This window comes from Macaca fascicularis, chromosome 5 (genome assembly GCF_037993035.2).
Source record: "Macaca fascicularis isolate 582-1 chromosome 5, T2T-MFA8v1.1".
Classification (NCBI taxonomy): domain Eukaryota; kingdom Metazoa; phylum Chordata; class Mammalia; order Primates; family Cercopithecidae; genus Macaca; species Macaca fascicularis.
Window position 1 is genome coordinate 155,246,389 of NC_088379.1, and position 21,435 is coordinate 155,267,823.

The 21,435-nt window shown below is 35.1% G+C and overlaps 1 protein-coding gene across 7 annotated transcripts in view; it reads right to left on the bottom strand.

Moving 5' to 3' along the window:
* The window catches only part of LRBA (LPS responsive beige-like anchor protein), a 768,738-nt gene that overhangs the window by 83,368 nt on the left and 663,935 nt on the right, over positions 1-21,435 (bottom strand). For all 7 annotated transcript variants that reach the window (XR_012435154.1, XR_010586615.2, XM_015450901.3 and 4 more), the window contains one exon: positions 757-924. Coding sequence is in view for 5 of the 7 variants with exons in the window: in XM_015450901.3 (XP_015306387.2) it covers positions 757-924 (168 nt within the window). In the remaining 2 variants the exon portion in view is untranslated. The remainder of the gene's footprint in view (positions 1-756; positions 925-21,435) is intronic.

The following is a 21,435-nucleotide window of genomic DNA, read 5'->3' on the forward strand; positions in this document are numbered from 1 at the left end:
TACAAATAATGTTTCTTTCAAAATGATATCTAACTTTCCCCACGAATCAAAGCTCCTGGTTTCCTAAATGCAGTTGTGTTCTAAAATTGTACGGATTAAGGTTGCATCATTCAATTCTATAATTTTTCATATGAAGTATACTGGAATTAGAAGGATGCATAATTAGATTTGAAATACTAAAAAAAGTAAGGTCTCCTACAGACTTTTTAGTGAGTGCTGCATTTGCCAAAACCATGTTTAAGTGTTTTACTTGAGAAAATAAATGACAAGAATAAAACAAGTTCAATAACATTTAACAACAATTTGATGACATAGGAAAGATTTGGACTTCAACCCCCCGCCATTAACTTCTATGTGGTTATATATGTTCTTAGGTATTACATATAAATATGTTTTATCACATTTCAATAAATTTATGCTCATAATCATATCTCTTTAATGAATTATTACTATTTTCCTACAAAAATCATGTGAGTAACCTCCAAATTTATATAAAATTATAAATAAGATTATCGATACCTTAACAGGTTCGAATAGAAAAAGCTGTCATCTTATATTGGGTCAAACATTTTGTTGGAAGGAATCTCTGGGTTCAAGTTCTTGCTAGGTCACTGAGAGACTATTCTGCTTAAGGCACTTTACATCTAGTTTCAGTTTCTTCATCAGTAAAATCAAAGGATGGAGGAGGTGTTCTCTGGCTCCTTCTAGTTTAAATATACCTGACTATAAGTTGCTTTCTCAATTCAGATAACTTACCTCTCTCAACACAGGATCAGTTATTGAATTCAGATTGACAGCTCCTTCATAGGTCAAGTAATAGAACACATTGAGGGCTCGAACAGCCTCTGGTCCTTGCTGTTTATAGCCAAAAATGAGATCAATCCATTGGTGAAGCTGGCAGGAAACAAATTCACTCTCCAGAGCCTGAAAAAAAGATATGGATTGTATTACTATGTTGAATTCCTTTTTTAAAATACAGAGAGACATTTAGAGCAAGCAGTAAAGTTTAACACTAACTTTACTGCGAACAAAGATTTTTAAAAAACAAAACTTGTGGCTGCGGTGGCTCACGCCTGTAATCCCAGCACTCTGGGAGGCTAAGGTGGACAGATCATGAGGTCAGGAGTTTGAGACCAGCTTGGCCAACATGGCGAAACCCGGTCTCTACTAAAAATACAAAAATTAGCTGGGTGTGGTGGCCTGCGCCTGTAATCCCAAGTACTCAGGAGGCTGAGGCAGGAGAATCGCTTGAACCTGGAAGGCGGAAGTTGCAGTGAGCCAAGATCACGCCATTGCACTCCAGCCTGGATGACAAGAGCGAAACTCCATCTCAAAACAACAACAACAACAACAACAACAACAACAACAACAACAACAGCAACAACAAAAACTTATCTGATGGCCTAGTTTCTACCAGAATCTGTCCTCCTTTGTTTACAAGTAGAGGTTTTCCGGCACTTGGCATAATTAATTATACTAAATGTGTAAGTTTCAGTATTCTTCTACTGTACTGACAGCACTAAGGAGCAGGACTGGGCCTATCTTGGTCACATTTGTAACTCAGAGCCTGACAGGTACTCGATTTATGCTTCAAAGAAAGGAGGCCGTACAAGGCAAAGACTATTTTGGGAAACTAAATGTGAAAATGTTAAAAATTTACTATCCACTTGAAATATTTATTATTTTTCTAGAATTAAAATATTTTGTAGTCTATTTCAACATCCGTAACCAAATTATTTAGTTATGTTGATTGAGTTCTTATGCTAACAAATTAGATCTTGTTGGGGATACTTATAATTACTGAATTTTTATTCTAGGTATTAATATCAAACCTGACCAAATATTTGATGCTATTAACATAATAGTGCCCGATAAATAATGAATGAACACAATCAAGTAGTTGGTTGAGATCCTAGGCACAAGATCCATTTCCTATCCATCATTATATTCCCAGTTACTAGTGCTGTGCCTAAAACATAATAGATGCCAATAAATGTTTGGTGAATTTAATAACATTATAAATACTAAAGAGTTCTAAAAACTGAAGAGATTTTTTAGGAAAGTATTCATCTTTATATTATTTAATATTGTTCAAAATCATTCCAACATAAAAGTTTAGCATTATGGATTAGTTTAACAATAAATAATTATATTAAAATCAAAGAGTTTTCAAACATAAACTCTGAAGCTTAATTAAAAGTATACAGTAAGCCGGGTGCGGTGACTCATGCCTGTAATCCCACCACTTTGGGAGGCCGAGGCAGGCAGATCACAAGGTCAGGAGATTGAGACCATCCTGGCTAACACAGTGAAACCCTGTCTCTGCTAAAAATACAAAAAATTAGCTGGGCGTGGCGGCGGGCGCCTGTAGTCCCAGCTACTTGGGAGGCTGAGGCAGGAGAACGGCATGAATCCAGAAGGTGGAGCTTGCAGCGAGCCGAGATGGCGCGACTGCACTAGAGCCTGGGCGACAGAGTGAGACTTTGTCTCGAAAAAAATAAAAATAAAAATAAAAAAGTATACAGTAATCCCCCCTCATCCACAGGGGTTATGTTCCAAGATCCCCAGTAGATGCCTGAATCTGCGAATAGTACCAAACCCTATACCTATATGTACTATGTTTTTTCCTATACATAAATACCTATGATAAAGTTTAATTTATAAATTAGGCACAGTAAGAGATAAACAACAATAACAACAAACTTGAACAATAATGATATACTGTAAAAATGTATATACCATAATAAATGTTATGTAAATGTGGTCTCTGTCTCTACCTCAAAGTATCTGATTGTACTGTACTCACACATTTTCAGACCTTAGTTAAACACAGGTAACTAGAATTCTGGAAAGCAAAACTGTGGATAAGGAGGAGACTGCTATACCAACTTATATCTGATAATGTATCTCATTGAAATTGATTCTTATTTTTAGAGAAGTCTATGATTGTGATGTATTTTCAGTATGGCTTGCTGCTATGTTATAAAAGATCTGCTAGTTTTAAAACAAAACTGACCAACTTATATAGCAAATAACCAATGTGATATAAACCATCTTGTGACAAAAGACATTCCTATTCCTTTACATGTGGACACTTGTGTAAAGATATGCTTTATTAAAATAAGTACCTATGAAAAAGAAATGTTTATAAATACAAAAAATATATTTCCTTTAATATTTAACACAGCTTCACAATATTATCACAAATATAAAATTGAAAACATAATTTTGTAAACAAAACTCTAGGCAATTCTCACATTCCAAAGTATACCTCAAATGAAATATGCCTTACAAATATTTAGCTAGTTTCAATTGAGAAAGTTACTGTTTTAGACATCTCTTTTAAAATGCTTTACATTTACAAATTTATTAAACAGATATGACAACACAAAACTGCTTCACATGTTACTTGAAATAAGAAGAGAGAAGCTTATGATAACTTTAAGTAAATGCCTATTTTAAGTACATAAATTTGAAAAAAATCTAGGAACTACTAATGCAAGTTACACACAGAAATGATACGTTGGTTTCATTAACTGAGACCTTGGGTAGGGATGGGGGTAGGGGGTAGGCACATTTACAATGACACATAAAAACAGCAATTGTCTTAATTTGTGTGCAGTGCACTCCACACAAAAGCCCTAAATATGTTCAAATTAGAGCAAGCTGCTTGATTGTCACTGCAGTCTCATGTCACATTAATGCATGACAAACATTAAACCATACACTTAAATGGCAATTTATATCATTTAAATGTTTACTGCCAGACTAGCTCATCACTCATTTAAATGTGACTTTCTGACAGCTAATTTCAGTTAATTTTCTCCAATTCACTTAATTAGAACTTTCAATCAGGGAAGGACCTACACATATCTTCGTGCTTACATCCTTTTTGGTGGCTGTTCGAAATCTGAGTTCATAAACTGCCGAAAAGCTCTACTATAACAGATTAGCATGTAATATCTCTGAGTTTGCAAAAAATATGACTCTGTGAAGCAAACTTAGAGTATATACTCTTAGAAAGAATCTATACTTATTTAAGTAAATAGTACTCTTGCCAGTAGTTTAAATAAAAAACATGTAGTTCATATACACACACTAGTGAAACAATAAAAAAAAACCCTGCATCCAAGCTAATTAAAAATTAATGATTTCAAAATTGTTTAATAAGATAAAACAGTCAGGAGTCTCTTGAGTGTCCATGGTGTTGTGATTTGAGACCATAAAATTCTAGAAGGCTCAGCAAATGACAAAGTACAAATGTATTTCCTCAATATTAAAGCTCTAAAAACTAGGGCAATTTTATTTTATGTATCACCAGACAAAGAACTGTTGAGTTTTCGTTATAGTTGACTACTTCTTTATGCACACTCAAAATGGTAAAGTTGGTTAGATTTCAATGCTTAAAGCTTTGTATCTTGATACTGCATCAGAATTTTAAGCAAAAATGCTGAAAGGAAAGCTACTGTGTGCTCATATCAAGCTGCAAACACACATGCAGAGATCGCCACAATGCCATGGTTCAGACCTCACCTTACATTGTCATAGGTCAGTCCTTAAGGAATTGACCAGTAATTCGCGGAACTATTGGCAAAATCACTTCCAGAAGTTGATAAACACGTTACCTTCATGAATAAACTTTAAATAATTTCTCAAACACTCAACTAAAACTTCCATTAGTCAGCTTCAAGCATGTCTTGCAATACACCAAAGCTTTAAAAAGGGAACTAAAAGAATAATGTGGTAAGTATAAGAGAATTCCAAGAAGTTTCAAAGTCATTTCAGTACGAAGTCAGTTCAGAACTTTAATATCCTTTTGCTATCAGTGAATGACAACTACCTAACCAAAAATAGGTAATGTACTTAAGACTTGAGGGAAGAGAGAAGGACAGGCAGGAAGAAATTAAGGGAAAAAATACAAACAATATAATTCAAAATGGAATACCCTGAGGTTTCCTTTTATAACTCCCATTTTTAAGATTTAAAAACATAAATCATGAAACCTATATTAAAATACCTTTTTTATATATTGATTTTTTAAAAAAATTCTTCATATACAGAAAATTCTCATTTAGATCTACATTTTTAGTTACAAAAAAATGAAAAATGCCAGTGGAATGCTGAGCATTTGAGATTTTTCAAAGCCTTCAAAACCGACAGTCCTCATTAAGCCTGGAGTTAAATACGGTTTGCAGCTAGGGGATAGTAACATTCTTCCCATGCTGCTCTCAAACCTAACCAATCAATTGTTAGTACTCCCCTAGCAGGCTGCATACATCATTTACATCCAATGTGTGCTCTGAGTAAAATTTGTAAAAAAGAAAATCCACTAAAATGTCCAACACAATACAATAATATTCAACTCATCTGAGTTATTATAAAATAAATCAGTAACTAATGTCCAATTGTTAAGGATCAGATAAGACTATGAAAAGACTATCATATGAAGCCTCACATGAATTGTCAATCCAATCCAGGGGGACTCATATTAGTGTTGACAAACTGTCTTGGGGCTGATATCTGTTTTTTTTAATGAGATCTATTAGGCAGAGTAAAAGACTTCAGATATGCTAAAAACTACAGTATACAGATGTCAAATACACTTATTACTAACTTTCACTTGTTTGTTCTGCATACAGAATATCAACAAATTAAAGCTTTAATATTATGAAGATAATAGTAAATTATTCATAAATAGGAGGTTTTTATAACCCTGTGTCAGAAATAATTACAAAGTGTGTGTGTGTATATGTATGTGTCTGTGTGCATGTTTAGCAAATCTCACTGAAAGAACACAATCTATGCTTTCCTGAAACTAACCCACTTAAGAAGTAGATTATTTCTTTATAAAAAGTGTTATATAAAATTATTCTTGTTTTCTATAGTGGAGTCAAAAAACATGATAACATATAGAAATAGCTTTTTCTGAGAAACTCTAGGCTATTTGAGAATAAAAATTCTAAACTGAAAGGCATAAACCATGTATTTAATCTACACATGCATTAGTGATACACTAGCAATTTCCTTTTGCTTTCAAAAAACCAAATTTTTGCCAATGTGAAAATTATGTAAAAATCAAGAAAACCAATTTCAATCAACAAACGAAATTATTAGATAACTGTTTACCTCAAGACCAAGAAACCTTATTTGTTTATTATTTATGTTTCTCATACTTGTCATTCCCAGCTTAATGCTAATATTTACTTATTCTTTGGCTAAACATTCTCATACCACTCCATTAAGAAAAGAAACTAGGCCGGGCGCGGTGGCTCAAGCCTGTAATCCCAGCACTTTGGGAGGCCGAGACGGGTGGATCACGAGGTCAGGAGATCGAGACCATCCTGGATAACACGGTGAAACCCCGTCTCTACTAAGAAATACAAAAAACTAGCCGGGCGAGGTGGTGGGCGCCTGTAGTCCCAGCTACTCGGGAGGCTGAGGCTGGAGAATGGCGTGAACCCAGGAGGCGGAGCTTGCAGTGAGCTGAGATCCGGCCACTGCACTCCAGCCTGGGCGACAGAGCGAGACTCCGTCTCAAAAAAAAAAAAAAAAAAGAAAAGAAACTAAATAAAAACTAGTGATATATATGAAATAAATGATTTTTATAAAAACTTAAATAAAAAGATCAAATATTCTTTATACATTCTTTATGACCAGAGAGAATAGGCCTAGGCAGCCCAGATAAACGTTTCTGCACACCTGTCCTACTACTTCCGCTCCCAGGCTTCTAGAAGGCCCAAGGTACAAAGGTTCTGAGACATAAAATGCCATAGCTGTAAGTTTCAAAAGTGAAATGAAAATCACTGATTAACCCTCCTGACTTTGATATACATTTACTTATAAGATGTATTTAATCATATTTATAATGAATGAAACATCCATTTTGTAAAATTTTAATTGTACTTTTAATTAAGAGTCTTAATTCATTTGAACATAGATAATATGTTTTAAAGGAACTGACATTTAGATTGGCAAGGTGGTAATATACAAAGTTATAAACTTGGAATTTTAAGTATTTTTCATTTTAAATCCATGTAATACGGCCTTCTTCCTATACAAACACATACACAGAGATTTAAAATGAACTGGTCTGTTATGTTTGCATGTGCTGGATTTCAAACACTAGTGGTAATGTTTCCTTAACATTGATATATGACCTTTGTAATTTACATTGAAGAAAGCTGTTTTTTTCAGCCTAATTAGAACTGTTTCAAATTTTCCTGCTAAATATATGATATAAAGTCCTTTCAACTTTTTTATTCTAGAGTTTCTTTCCATGTCAACTTTGTTCCAATCAAAATATGCTTTGAATTAAATGATTTTGATTGAATATGTGGATCACATTTCACTTCTAAGATGTAAAGTCCAAAAAGGAAAAGTTTAGCCTGTTCAAACAAAGCAAGAGCAGCCACTTTGCGGAAAGCTATTCACATTTAAGAAGACTGACAAATTGTTTGTGTGCACCATTAGGTCTAGTTTCTGCAATAGTTGCCAGATTTCCTGTCCCCCTAATAAGATGCATTAACTCCTTAAATGCTGGCTCTGAATTTGCAGTGAATCTGAGTGACTTTAGCAAATTTCAATTTTATTTATAGGTAAATTTCGTTATTTGAAATGAATCTAAAGAAAATAAAAGAAAATTTGTGTTAACTATGTTGTATCAAAACTTTCTAACGAAGGTCACAGAAAATTAACATTTTTTCATATTGGATGGATATAAATTTAGAATACAAATATGTTTTATAAATGGGGCTTGCCAGAAGTGACAAATTCACATCAATCCTCATTTAAAAAAAAAAATGCATCAATTTAACTAATTTAAAGATTATGTCTTCAGGTAAAACACAATGGAAATATGTAATAAACTAAAATCCATTAATATGAGCATCAATTTCCTCTATACTGATTATATATAAATCACAATGCTTCAGACTTCAGCTGTTTATCTTAATATACATATATATCAAAAATGTGAAACAAGCTTTATACTATTTACAAATAACAGTTTAATTTTGAGAGCTTAAAAATATGTGTGAAGTTGTGACATTAAGATTAATAAGTCTTGAGGCCCAAGAAGATAAAAATGGACGATCAAAGATTTAGGGAAAAAACTGTGGGATGCTAAGAATAAAAATTGTTATCAGACAGTTTTAAAAAATGAAATTTAGTCAACAACATATTGAAGTTCAGCCTGAAAAGCAGATAGAGAAATCACTAAAAGGGGTTCTGTACTTCTAAACTGTCCTTGAACTGTTGGGCAGAAGAGATATTTTGAGCCAGCAGCACACAGTTCATTTCTACATTTATATCATTACTAAAGAAAAGCGTGAGTTAGTATCGTATCTTGATATAACCATCAAGCACTCGTGCATCTTTTGGCAGGAGAATCATTCTGTCTACGATTGTTATTGTGTAGTTTTAAATGGACTAGTCAACCAGCTGTTATATATTTTACACACTGAAGGCCATGTTTCCTTTGAAATTCATAGTTTTAATCTCAACTGAAGTCTGTATTGCTGTGTGCCAAGATCAAAAGGATTAGACAAACTTGCACAATTACCTTCCTTTTCAGAGAGATGATTTTTTAAAAATGTTTAAAATACTCCTATATACTGACATTTTATCCAACTATTTTCTTTAGAACTACAGAACATTAAAACATTTAATTAACATTTCAATGTTAGGTCACTTTTCATCTAAAATCTAGGAATTCACAACATACAGATATGTTAAACTAATTACAGTATCACACATAGGGATATTGAGCTTTAAAAAAAATGCTAGTAAAAATGGATGGGGAAAATTATACCTATTTCTTGTATGTGTTTGCATTTTGCAAGCCTTTGTTCAGAAAATAATTCATAAAGCTTACAGTGATATATATGCAGCAAGATACATTTAACAAAAGAGAAGTGAGGCAGTGCAAAATTTAAAATAAGGAGATATCACATAAAAACCATGAAATTCCAAAATACTTGTTTTAACAAATCTATATATGATGAGCTATGTATTTGCTGCTAAGCTTTCTAGCAGGCAACATAAAGAAAGAAACACGAACAATTACAGGAGACAAAAATGAACATAATGTAAAAACAAACCAGATGGCCTGGAAAAAAACATTATTTCTATTTGTAAGATAAGAAATTCCTCCCTTGGCAATATGATGGAATCCAGGTATGCAACTCTCAGAGGGGCTGAGTTAATCCTGAGATAGATTTAAACTATAGACAAACGGGGAGACCACATATTCTTCAGATAATCTTGCACAAACATTATTTCTCTTAGGGAGGCTTTGAATGGTAGGTTCTAGATTGTGCTACATGACAAGTACCTGGAATGCAGCCATTTTATTTTGTAAGTTAGATGTAGAGCTAATATGCTTCAATAACAGGTAAACTGAGTCCCAGGACTAATAACCTCTTAAGAATGTGAAGAGCATAACGAGAAGGACACATCCTGTATGAAAGGCAGGCTCACCATCACTTTTAAGGTAGCCTACCTTAAAACAGGCTCAAAGGTAAACTTTCTCACACAGATAAATATGTATGAAAAACTTTCAAATTCCAAACATGATGCTCTAATATTTACAGACATTAAAATGTTTAAAACAGGTAGACTAGATGTTCGACTCTTTAAAAAATTAGTAAAGTATCCCTAGAAACTTAATGTTGAGGACTTTAAGTTGCTGTTATGCTTTCTAAGATAAACTAGTTATAAACATAGTTATAAGTAATTAAAATATTAATCTAAAGTGGTCAATTATCCACCTAGGTATAGAAAATGAATAGGTTTCCTCTTCAGCAGCCATAACAAAAGGTATTAATTTACTGTATGAACTCCTGTAGGTTTTATATTATATAGTCAGTTACAAAAGGAAGGAAAACAAAATAAGAAAAATTTAATCCCTTCCCATTTGCTTATCCATATAGATCTGATAAATACTAGCAGTCTCTTGCCTTTGAAGATGGCCAGACCAGAATTTCTACTTATTGCCAGATGTAGTTTAATCTCATGAGGATTCCAGACAAAAACAAGGAGCTGTCTGCATGGCACCAATGATTCCCTGGACTTACTGCCATAAACTTATACTGGCAAATCAAAATCCTTGGCAAAGTAGAACATTTATTATGTCATGACTCCTAAGAATATCCAATAAAGAAAAACTTGAATTAAAAAAAAAGCAAAAGTTGCTGAATATAAAGCATTAAGTTCAGCCAGAGAATCAAATTACATCTGCACTTACTTTGTGTATGCGATTGTATACTTGTATATTATATAGGACTAAAAGTATACATTCTGCAACTTTCTATTAATGTTAGCATCTCTCTAATCTATTCATTCAATAAATATTTATTGAGTGGTTACTAATGGTCTTGTGCTAGACTCTGGAGATACTGAAATGAGACATCCCTTTGGAAGAAGAGTGGGGAGCAAAAGGTCAGCTCTAAGACTACTACCATAGTCTAAGTGAGAGGTAGTGAGAACCTCAGTCAAGAAAATAGCATCAGGAGTGAAGAGGGGACAGATTTCAGAAAGATTTTAGATACAAGTTATTACTTACAGCAACTGATTACCAGTGTGAGGGGTGAAGAAAAACGAATGTAGGGTGATCAGTTTGGACCTTAACCATAATAAAGGAGAAATTGTTTACATGGTAAAAGATTAGTTGAGTTTTGAACTTAGTATTAATATTTTGGACTTTCTTTAATAGGCTTGAAATTAACCCTAGGCCTTTGCTTTGGATCTAAGGCTAAGAATTTTAATGGAAGTTTGCATACTATTAAAGTATTAAAATATGCTTGACCAGGTGCGGTGACTCACGCCTGTGATCCCAGCACCTTGGGAGGCCGAAGTGGGTGGATCACGAGGTCAGGAGTTCAAGACCAGCCTGGCCAACAAGGTGAAACCCCATCTCTACTAAAAAATACAAAAATTAGCTGGGCGTGGTGGCATGCATCTGTAATCCCAGCTACTCAGGAGGCTGAGGCAGGAGAATCTCTTGAATCCAGGAGGCAGAGGTTGCAATGAGCCAAGATCACACCACTGCACTCCAGCCTGGTGACAGAGAAAGACTCAGTCTCAAAACAAACAAACAAAAAAAACAACAAAAAAAGAAAGTATGCTTATGTTCAATAGTGGAATGCACAGGCCAAAAAAATTCTGTGTAATAAAATCACCCCAAGGATTTTTATACCAGTGCTGTCCAACAGAAATATATCCATGCCAGATAAGCAATTTAAAATTGTCTAGTAGCCACATTTTTTTAATTTATAAAAAATATTTTTTTAAAAAATGAGACAGGGCCTTGCTGTGTTGCCCAGGTCAGTCTTGAACTCCTGAGTTCAAGCAAACCTCTTGCCTTGGCCTTCCAAATTGCTGGGATTACAGGTGTAAGTCACCATGGCCTGCCTATAGTAGCCACATTTTAAAAAGTGAAAAAAAAAAAAAAAAAAAAGGCAAAACTGTTTTAATTACATAGTAATATTTTATCAAGAATATACAAAATATCATTTCAACATGTAATCAACATAAAAATTATTTTGTATTAAATCTCAGAAATCTGGTATACATTTTACACTTACAATGAACAGCACATGTTGATCAGACTAGCTACATTTCAAGTGATCAACAACCACGTATGACTCGTGGTTATCAACTGGACGGTGAGGCTTTATTCAGTTCCAAACACTGAATCTGCATCCAGATTTTGATTCAAGACAGAATGCAGGAGTTAACAATACTTAACACTTTTAAAATACACCTTATCTTACTGAAAATAAAGATAACCCTTACAAAGTACAAAGTAACTGCCAGACTAAAATGACCTTCAATGCAGTTTTGAAGAGGCTATTACAATTCTCAGTGCCATGAAGAATGGCTATACCTTAGAAAATGACAGCAGAAATATAACATCTTCAAGTGTGAAACAGACATAATGTCCTACAGTGTAGATTCTTCAGCTACTTATAGATCTCTGAAGAAATGTGGCAGCATCTGAAAGAGGGCATTATGACTATCCTCTAAACAATAAAGGTAAAAGGGCTAATTCTACCAACTATGTTGTCATCTATAAACTTTCCATTCTTAAAGGTCCTTAGAGTTCTTACATTTTGGCTACTCAGCTCTATCAGTTATGTCCTTTAAGAATTACCATATAGCCATAGACTACAACTTAGTATAGGGGACATAATCTTTGCTGAAAGTCAGATATATGAAATCTGTAATGTGCATGTATTCACAAAACTCATAAAAAACACTTCATTTTAGTAGCAGATAACAAGTCTCTGTCTACTTCTAGAGATGTTTTAACATCTACAGTAACACTCTGACTCCCAAAATTTTGGGTCTGAGTCTTTCTGCATTTTCAATTGAATAATGATTAGTTAATAGGGTCAGTCTTTTAAAATTATTATTATTTTATTTATTTATTTATTTATTTATTTATTTATTTATTTATTTATTTATTTTGAGAGGGAGTCTCGCTCTGTCGCCAGGGCTGGAGTGCAGTGGTGCGATCTCAGCTCACTGCAAGCTCTACCTCCCGGGTTTACGCCATTCTCCTGCCTCAGCCTCCCAAGTAGCTGGGACTACAGGCGCCCGCCACCTCGCCTGGCTAGTTTTTTGTAGTTTTTAGTAGAGACAGGGTTTCACTGTGTTAGCCAGGATGGTCTCGATCTCCTGACCTCGTGATCCACCCGTCTTGGCCTCCCAAAGTGCTGGGATTACAGGCTTGAGCCACTGCGCCCGGCCAAAATTATTTTCAAGTAGCCATGAATACATAAGCAATATGAGGTCAACAACAGAGACTTCTCGCAAGAGTTAAATACATTTGTTATTTATGTTTCCTTATCTCCCTTTCACTTCTTAACTTGTTTCTCCTCTTTCTGTTACAGGCACACCACTGAAAATGTTTTTGCAAAGATTACTAACTGTCTGAATCCAATGAATGCTCATCTTTTCTCATTTCACCTCTGCATTATGGTGTTTGTTTCTCTTTCTTCTTCTCACTTGACACTGTCTCTCCAGATTCTCTTTCTACATTTCTGATTTTCCTATTCATTTTCTTAATATAGGGTCTTTTTCCTCTAACATTTCAGTGTTTATTCTCCTTAAGATTCAGTCCCAGGCCCTCTGCCTCTGGTACAACCCAGGCTAGATGAGCCACACTTCAATTACTTCAACCGACAATTACTACCCTCTCTGGAGTTTCAAATCCAAAACGCCAACTGCCATCACACTACTTTTTTTTTTTTTGAGACTGAGTCGCACTCTGTCGCCCAGGCTAGACTGCAGTGGCGCAATCTCAGCTCACTGCAAGCTCCACCTCCCGGGTTCACACCATTCTCCTGCCTTAGCTTCCCGAGTAGCTGGGACTACAGGCACCCACGACCACGCCTGGCTAATTTTTGTATTTTTAGTAGAGATGGAGTTTCACTGTGTTAGCCAGGATGGTCTCGATCTCCTGACCATGTGATCCGCCCGCCTCGGCCTCCCAAAGTGCTGGGATTATAGGCATGAGCCACTGTGCCTGGCCCATCACACTACTTTTTTTGCTGTGCTTCACATAACTCAAACTTAATATATCAAAAACCAAATGAAGAGTATTTCCTCTGACACTTGCTCCTTTTCTTGTCTTTCTGGTGAGGGACTAGGTCCTTCATCTAGCCAGCCAATTCAGAAATGTGGCAGTCATCCTGACTTCTCCTTTCCCCTCTCCCTACAAAACTTTATCTCATCAGACAATAAGCCTCCTAAATATCTTCCCAATTCATTCTTTCTTTTCCTTTCACTGGGACTACCTTTGGTTTCATGCTTCATTATTTCTTTGTTCAGTTATTCTATCGGTATCCAAACTGTTTCTTTACCTCTAAACTTTCCCTCTTCAATCCCTCCTCCATATGAACTACTATCTAAAACCTAGCCAAGTCACTGCTCTCCTCAAAACTTTTCTCCTTTCCCTAAAGCAGTGGATCTCCAACTTTAACACACACCAAAATTAGCTGGAGAACTTGTTAAAACAGGCTCCAATCCATAGTCACAATCTCTGTTTCAGTAGATCAGGGGCAGAGTCCAAGAATTTGCCCTTATAACAAGATCTCAGGTGATATTGATGCTGCTGGTCCAGGAACTCCTTTTGGCCACCACCTCCCCAAAGAAAAAAGTTCATACTATTTACGAGGCATTAAAGATTTTTCGTATAATCTGCCTCCAGCCATAAATTTCCATACACACCACTCACAGTTCTCAAACACATACTTCAGTCTACCATCTGAATTAAGTTTAGCTCATGTGGCTGCATGCAGTGGCTCATGCCTGTATTCCCAGCACACTGGGAGGCTGAGATAGGTGGGTCACTTGAGCCCAGGAGTTCAAGATTAGCCTGGCAGCCTGGGCAACATGATGAAACCCCATCTCTACTAAAAATACAAAAAATAAAAAATAGCAAGGCATGGTAGAGTGCTTGTAGTCCCAGCTACTTGGGAGGCACATGTGGGAGGATCACTTGAGCCTGGGCAGTTGAGGCTGCAGTGAGCTGTGATTGTGCCACCGTACTCCAGCCTCGGCGACAGAGTGTGACCTTGTCTCAAAAAACAAAGCAAAACAAAACCAAAAACTGTTTAGCTCATGTGCAGTACTATAACCTTGGTATCTTTGTCCACACAGCTTCTTATATCTGTAATGTCCATTCCATCATCTTACTCCCTGCCTGGCAAACCCCTATTCATTCTCAAAGACTAAGGTTCAATGTGGGTTCCTTGGCTAAGCCTTCCTCAACCTTCCCCAGAAACAGAACAAGGCATTTCCTCTTTGGGTCCCAGAATATATATTTATTCTCTCTCTTTCTCTCTTTGTGTCTCTCCCTATGTATAATGTTAAATGCTTTCATGGTAATCATGCTACTCCTTCATGGTATATATTACAAGTATCATATTTATTATATTACATGTTATCACAAGTTATATATTTATTTGTTTACTTTTTTATTTATTATCTATCTCCCTTACTAAACAATAAATTCCAAAAGGGCAGGTACTATATACCATCTTTCTCACTGTTGTATATCCAGTATGTAGTAGGTACTCACAAAATATTTGTAGAATGAATGACTATATCACTTAATCTATTTCTCTAATTAGTTACTGTCATGTCTGTGTGCTTCTCATAATGGCAGCCCCAAAGGGCAGGTGTCACAGTCTTCCAATTTTGTGATCACAGATCTAATTATCCAGTAGGCCCCTAATACATGTCTGTTGAATGAATGAATGGCATTTAAGAAATTCTTCTGATTTACCACAATTCAATGTCTATGCTGAGGGACTGCGATCTTAAAGCACTGTATAAGAAGCGTGAAATTGACCATAGCCACTTTACTTGGTTGATACAGTGCCGGTTTGCCAGGGTTATAGAAAATGTGAAAAATTTCTGTGATTACTAGCCACTGCAAAATGAGCTGTCTGCAGTTTGTTAACCATGCAATCAAATTTGAGGTAGAATGATTACATGGGAAGGAAAAAAAGTGAAGTGGATATTAAAGTATCATCTTTCAAGGTTTTATTTTCTCTTCAATAGTGTCCAGAAGAGAGATGCAAATGATATCCCTAATACACTTGACAAAGGTTCAAGAAAGTCAGTATGCTGTGCAAAGAAAATGCATCTAGTTGGAAATGCACTGTCCAACTAGACAACCACCACCACACTATAACAACACCAGTAGCACTTAACATTTAGTGAATATTTATGCTGTGCCCAGCTTTATGCTAAATGTTTTACATGGATTATTTTATTTAACCTAATCCTATGAGATAAGCACCACAGTTTTAAAAACTTTTACAAATGAAGCTAAGAATGCTTAAACAAATTGTCTGATGTCACACAGTTAGTAAATGTCAGAGTTGTGACCTGAACCCAGATTTCTCTGACTCCTAAAGCCATATTAACCACAACACATCTTTTTCAACCAAAATTGCATTATGAAACTCTAAAAATATGAAACCATTACATAACATGGATTACTTTTCATTGGTTTCACATACATCATTTAGAAATACTAGTAATAAGTATTGCTGAGTATGTACTAAATCTGGTATGCCATGTTGATGTGGAGGCTTTATTTACAGGTTTTACTGTTCTTTCAACTGGTTTTTTGCTTTGACACATGCATTTTTAAAACGAATACATTCACCTTGTATTACAGCTTTTCTGTTTTATTAACTGGAATGTAAGCTCCTAGAAGGTATAGATTATACCTGTATTCTTGGAACTGAGCATATAGTAGATGCCCAATAAATATTTATTGAGCTGGATAAGAAATTTATATTCTAGGCCTCTTTTTCATTAATTTAACCATATATTCATTATAATATTTTATATCATAATAAAATATCATAAAGATGTATATCATAAATATATACCATAATATATATACCCACACAAAGAGAGAGAAAGTGTGTGTGTGAGAGAGAGAGACAGAGAGAGAGACAGGGTGTTACTTTGTTACTCTGGCTGGAGTACAGTGGTGTGAACACAGCTCACTGCAGCCTTGACCTCCTGGGCTCAAGTGATCATCTTGCCTCAGCCTCCCAAGTAGCTGGAACTACAAGCATGCCACCACACCTGGCAAATTTTTATATGTTTTGTAGAGACAGAGTTTCGCCATGTTGCCCAGGCTGGTCTCAAACTCCTGGACTCAAGCAATCTGCCTGCCTTGGCCTCCCAAAGTGATGGGATTACAGGCATGAGCAACTGCACCCAGCCTCATGATGATATTTTAAAAATAAACAGCCTTTAGAGCAAGACAGAGAATGATACCAATATATTAGTTGCTAAGTCCAAATACTCTTAATAAACAACCAATCCATTAAACAAAAAAAACTATTTTAGGAATAGTTAATAATAGGAGTTCATTCTGCAAATTTTTAAACGTCCATGACATTAGCAGTGTATGAAAATGTGATTTTAGGCTGGGCACAGTGGCTCACGCCTGTAATCCCAACACTTTGGGAGGTCAAGAAGGGCAGATCACCTGAGGTCGGGAGTTCGAGACCAGCCTGACCAACATGGAGAAACCCCATCTCTACTAAAAATACAAAATTAGCTGGCTGTGGTGGCGCATGCCTGTAATCCCAGCTACTTGGGAGGCTGAGGCAGGAGAATCTCTTGAACCAGAAAGGCAGAGGTTGTGGTGAGCTGAGATTCTGCCATCGTACTCCAGCCTGGGCAACAAGGGTGAAACAGGTCTCAAAAAAAAAGTAATTTCATGTATTTTAATTTCTATATTTTGTTTTGACACATGAACTATTTGATTTCTTTAAATCAAACTACTGTACAGAAAGAACAGAGAAAATTTCCGTTATTTCCTATTTAAACATTCTCATGTAACTACCCAATTGGTTATAAGTTTCTGTTAATATTTGGAAAATATCTTAAATACTTCCACATAATAACACTGCTCAAACTATTCAAAATATTGATTAGATTTTTGTATTTTAAAAAACATATAGCACAAACATTATTTTTGTGATTCTAATATCTCTTAAATGTACCATTTGACAAATGCTTTTAAATTAAAATACTAAAACTGATAAGAAACAACCGTGTTAAAGAGTAAGGCTGTTCTGAGATTTTTTTAAAAGTCTTTCAGACAACTCCTATGATAGCTGGTAAGACACATTAGAATACTATAAAATACGAGTTGGAATCACTATCTTTATTAGATTAGGAGAACTGAATAAAGGACATAACTGTATTCACTCTGAGGCTACTATATTCCTTCTTTGTTCTTCAAAAATATAACTCTTTCTGTAGAATGTCTACCATTGTAGTTAAATTCAACTCATAGGATACAGTTATAAGGTCAGAATCCAGCAAAATACATTAGAAGCAATCTAAGCATTTAAATTTTTCTTAAATATGAGGTGAAAAGACAAACAGCATGGCAAGAGTTAATTGAAACATTCCTGTTTGAGAGACTGCACCGAGGAGTGGGGGCTGATGGACAGTGAGAGGAGGGAGCTAGGCCGAGAGATGCAGAGTTAATCAGGGAGCAAATCCAAAGCCAGGCATGGATAGGCCTCACTAATGAGCCTCAAGTACCCTGCAGTGGTTTTCAAACTTAACTGGCTTCAAACGATGCCACCCCATGACAGAATGCAGCTAGCCATAAGAGGAGGGTGATTAGAATAAATGACTGGAGTAATTAACTCTGATGTGAAACCACCTGATTGGAAAAGAGAAGCCAAGAGCTATTTAGCTGATGGTCCTCCAGTAGAAAAAGGAAGCTTTCCCTTTTTCTTGTGTGGGTGTTCAGTTAGAACTCAACTCTTTCAAGTAGGTATTTGGTAGCACTAATGAAAAGCAGCTTTCATTCAAGAGCCTCTCAAGGGCCTTCCCATTCATTTTGAAAGGGGAAGAAAATAAAAGCTTCAAAGTAGAACTAATTTACTTTACTCCCCTACCTCTTAGTGAATTTTGCATTAGTGAAGTCTGCATTAGTATTTATGCTAACAAATTTACCTCCAAATAATGTCATCAAATACTAAAAATTTTATTTATAGAACAACTAGATATTAAGGCTAATTAAAATTTTTAAAATTTTCCTTTCTTTAAAAGTGTTTTAGAAAACTAAACTTATAATTTATAATTAATTGTTGATTAGTTAACAGCACTTCCTTTACTCTAGAGTAAGGGAGAAGTAAAGCAGAAATGGGGTACATCTGTTTTTGAAGAGAAACCAGAGAATAAGGTTGAGGTAAGGAAAGAAAGAATACATATTTTTGCAAAAAGACAGCTTTCTTACAGTGCAAACTGAGCCAAAGAATCCACCACACTCTCTGGCCTGCTTTATTTTATAAAGAGAGGAATTACAAAGACTTGGGGGCATTACTGCCTGCTGTTTTACAAGTAATCATCGATTCATTGGGCCAATGTTGTTCTGTACCTGCTGAGTTAATGTTCCTCGGCACACCCCTCCCCCAAAAACAGGTTCACAAGCTGCCCAGTAACAACCACAGTGTAAGTAGCACATGTAACTTAGCAAATGTTTATGCCGAAACTCGGATTTATTTGACAGCTTTACACCTTTGGGCATGATATAATTAAATGTTTTGACAGCTAAACAAAAACTGTATAAATTTAAAAGCTATTAGGAGCTCAGCATCTAGAATCAAAATGAAGTAATTTGCTTATACCCAAAGCTACTTTTAGTAATGCATTCCAATAAAAAGCATGAAGAGAGGGATAAATGTCTATCCAAATGTTTTAGCTAATTCATTCATATTCTTCTATGAAGAATATTCTCCTTATATTGATTATAAATGGCATCTTAAAAAGGCAACATAAACACATTTAAGATTGTCAATATAATCCCTAAACTCTATCTCTGGATATTTTCTGCAACTTTAGAAATGGTAATATTAAAAAGACACAGACTGAGAAATAGTATATTACTGTATTTTTAAAAGGCCACCATGTGCTATAAAAAAGGATTGAAAACAACACAGTGACAGTGAGGGATCCTTCAAACTCAGGCATTAATAACTCAAGGGGGTTAATCCTCATTCTCTCAAGGTGCCGGTTCCAGAGTTTCACAATATGCTATGCTGCTGTGGTCCTCCGAGATTTCAATGTTCACTTCATAATACCCCCAATTCAGTTTACCTTCGGAGAAAACTACTGTTCATTATCTGAGCTCCAGAAAATGTTCCCATCATTTAAAAATTGAGGAGGATTTAAATTGAAGATTTAAAAACTCAGATACCTCTCTAAAAAGGAAAAAAAAAATACTATAAAGCAAAATTGTCCTTTAAACTACAATTTTTTAGAAAATGAAAGGTTGTTTTATACCCACCATATGGCATCCCATTATCACTCTGGACGGCACATACAGGGTACTGGCTAACAGTCTAACAAAAGTTAAATTTAAACAATATCTAAGTTAGAACATTACTGAAGCATTTGCACGCTATGGATATACAAAAACATTTAAAATTTACTTTTCATTATGTAACAATCTAAGGAATACTGTCTCTTCACTAAAGGTAACAACGATCAGTTGTTTATTTTAAAAAACAAATCACTAAAATGTTTGAAAACCAGTCCACTTTTCATGTGGATGTTTATATTCCACTTAATCATCCTTCTTGGAAAGACAGCTCTAAAGGAAGAAAATACTGAGAACCAAATCCTGTTTAACTTACACAAGGTGATGTCAAGTAATTTAAAAAACATATTCTAAAACGAGCTTCTTATGTACACATCTAAAGACATTACTGCATTATCTAATTGTTCTCTTCCTCTCACTCATGTTAACAGGATAGATGTCTTTGTGTGTACCATATTTGGATTCACTGGCACACAGCCTGAAAACAGATTAGACTGTTTGGAGTGTTCAAATATCTGATGGTGTATGGACTGTGGGAATAAGGGACTGGAGACTCAGAAGTTGATAGTTCCCAAACAGCTACTTTCCTTCTTTCTTTTTAAAAAATAAATGAACCTTGAGTCAGATTAATTAAACACTGGTTATAAGGCTCAATATTCCTAAGTAGATAAACAGATGTTTGAAGAATTTGTGAATTTCAGGCGCAAAGGTAAGTATTACTAGGTGTAAATTTTTTTTAAAAGATGTCACTAAAATATTACATATTAAGGTGGTCCTCAATATAATCTTGATGTCTTTTAACTATCTCATTCTTTCTCTTCTCCATGGACATCATGTTTTGCAAACTGTTATCAAATAATCAAATGTTATTAAATACATCTCACAAAGATGCATATATCTGCCAGACCTTCTGCTTAGGAGATAACCAGTGGTGCTAAACTGATATAATTTAGCTGAAAGCACGAGAAGGTTGAATTTAGCCCAGGTTGCCTTTTTACAGGTAAATGTACTATGTTCAGAATACTTAGAAATTGCTGTGGTGGCTCCAATGGTTCAACAACCTTTGGCTGAGAGCCACTGAACACATACAAACATATGATGCCTAATAAAATACACTTTTTTAAATTTCTTAGACCAAACACCTTCGTTTCAGGTACTGCTAAGAAATATAAGAGCTGCAAAATAATTATAACAAAATGCTTACTTATGCAGAATTTTAACTTTAGATTGATTGAAAGAACTATCAATTTTTTTGACATAGATTTTGCTAAGTATTGTACATATGTAAAAAAGAAAATATAAATGAAACATTTGTAAAATGTTTTAGAGTCAACCTCTTCTGAATTGCTTCCTGATTCAAAGGTATTGATTTCTGTGTTCCTCCATATAGTACTGTCCTCCATGCCTTTAAGAGCATTAGTGAGGCAGCATTTTTTTAAGAGTTCTCCATTATTACATTTGAACTTTTCTTCCAAGTCCCATGCTACAAATTATGATGTTGACATTTTCTTGATCTTTTTTGATAGCCTTGTACAACACGTGCCTTAGAGGTCCCA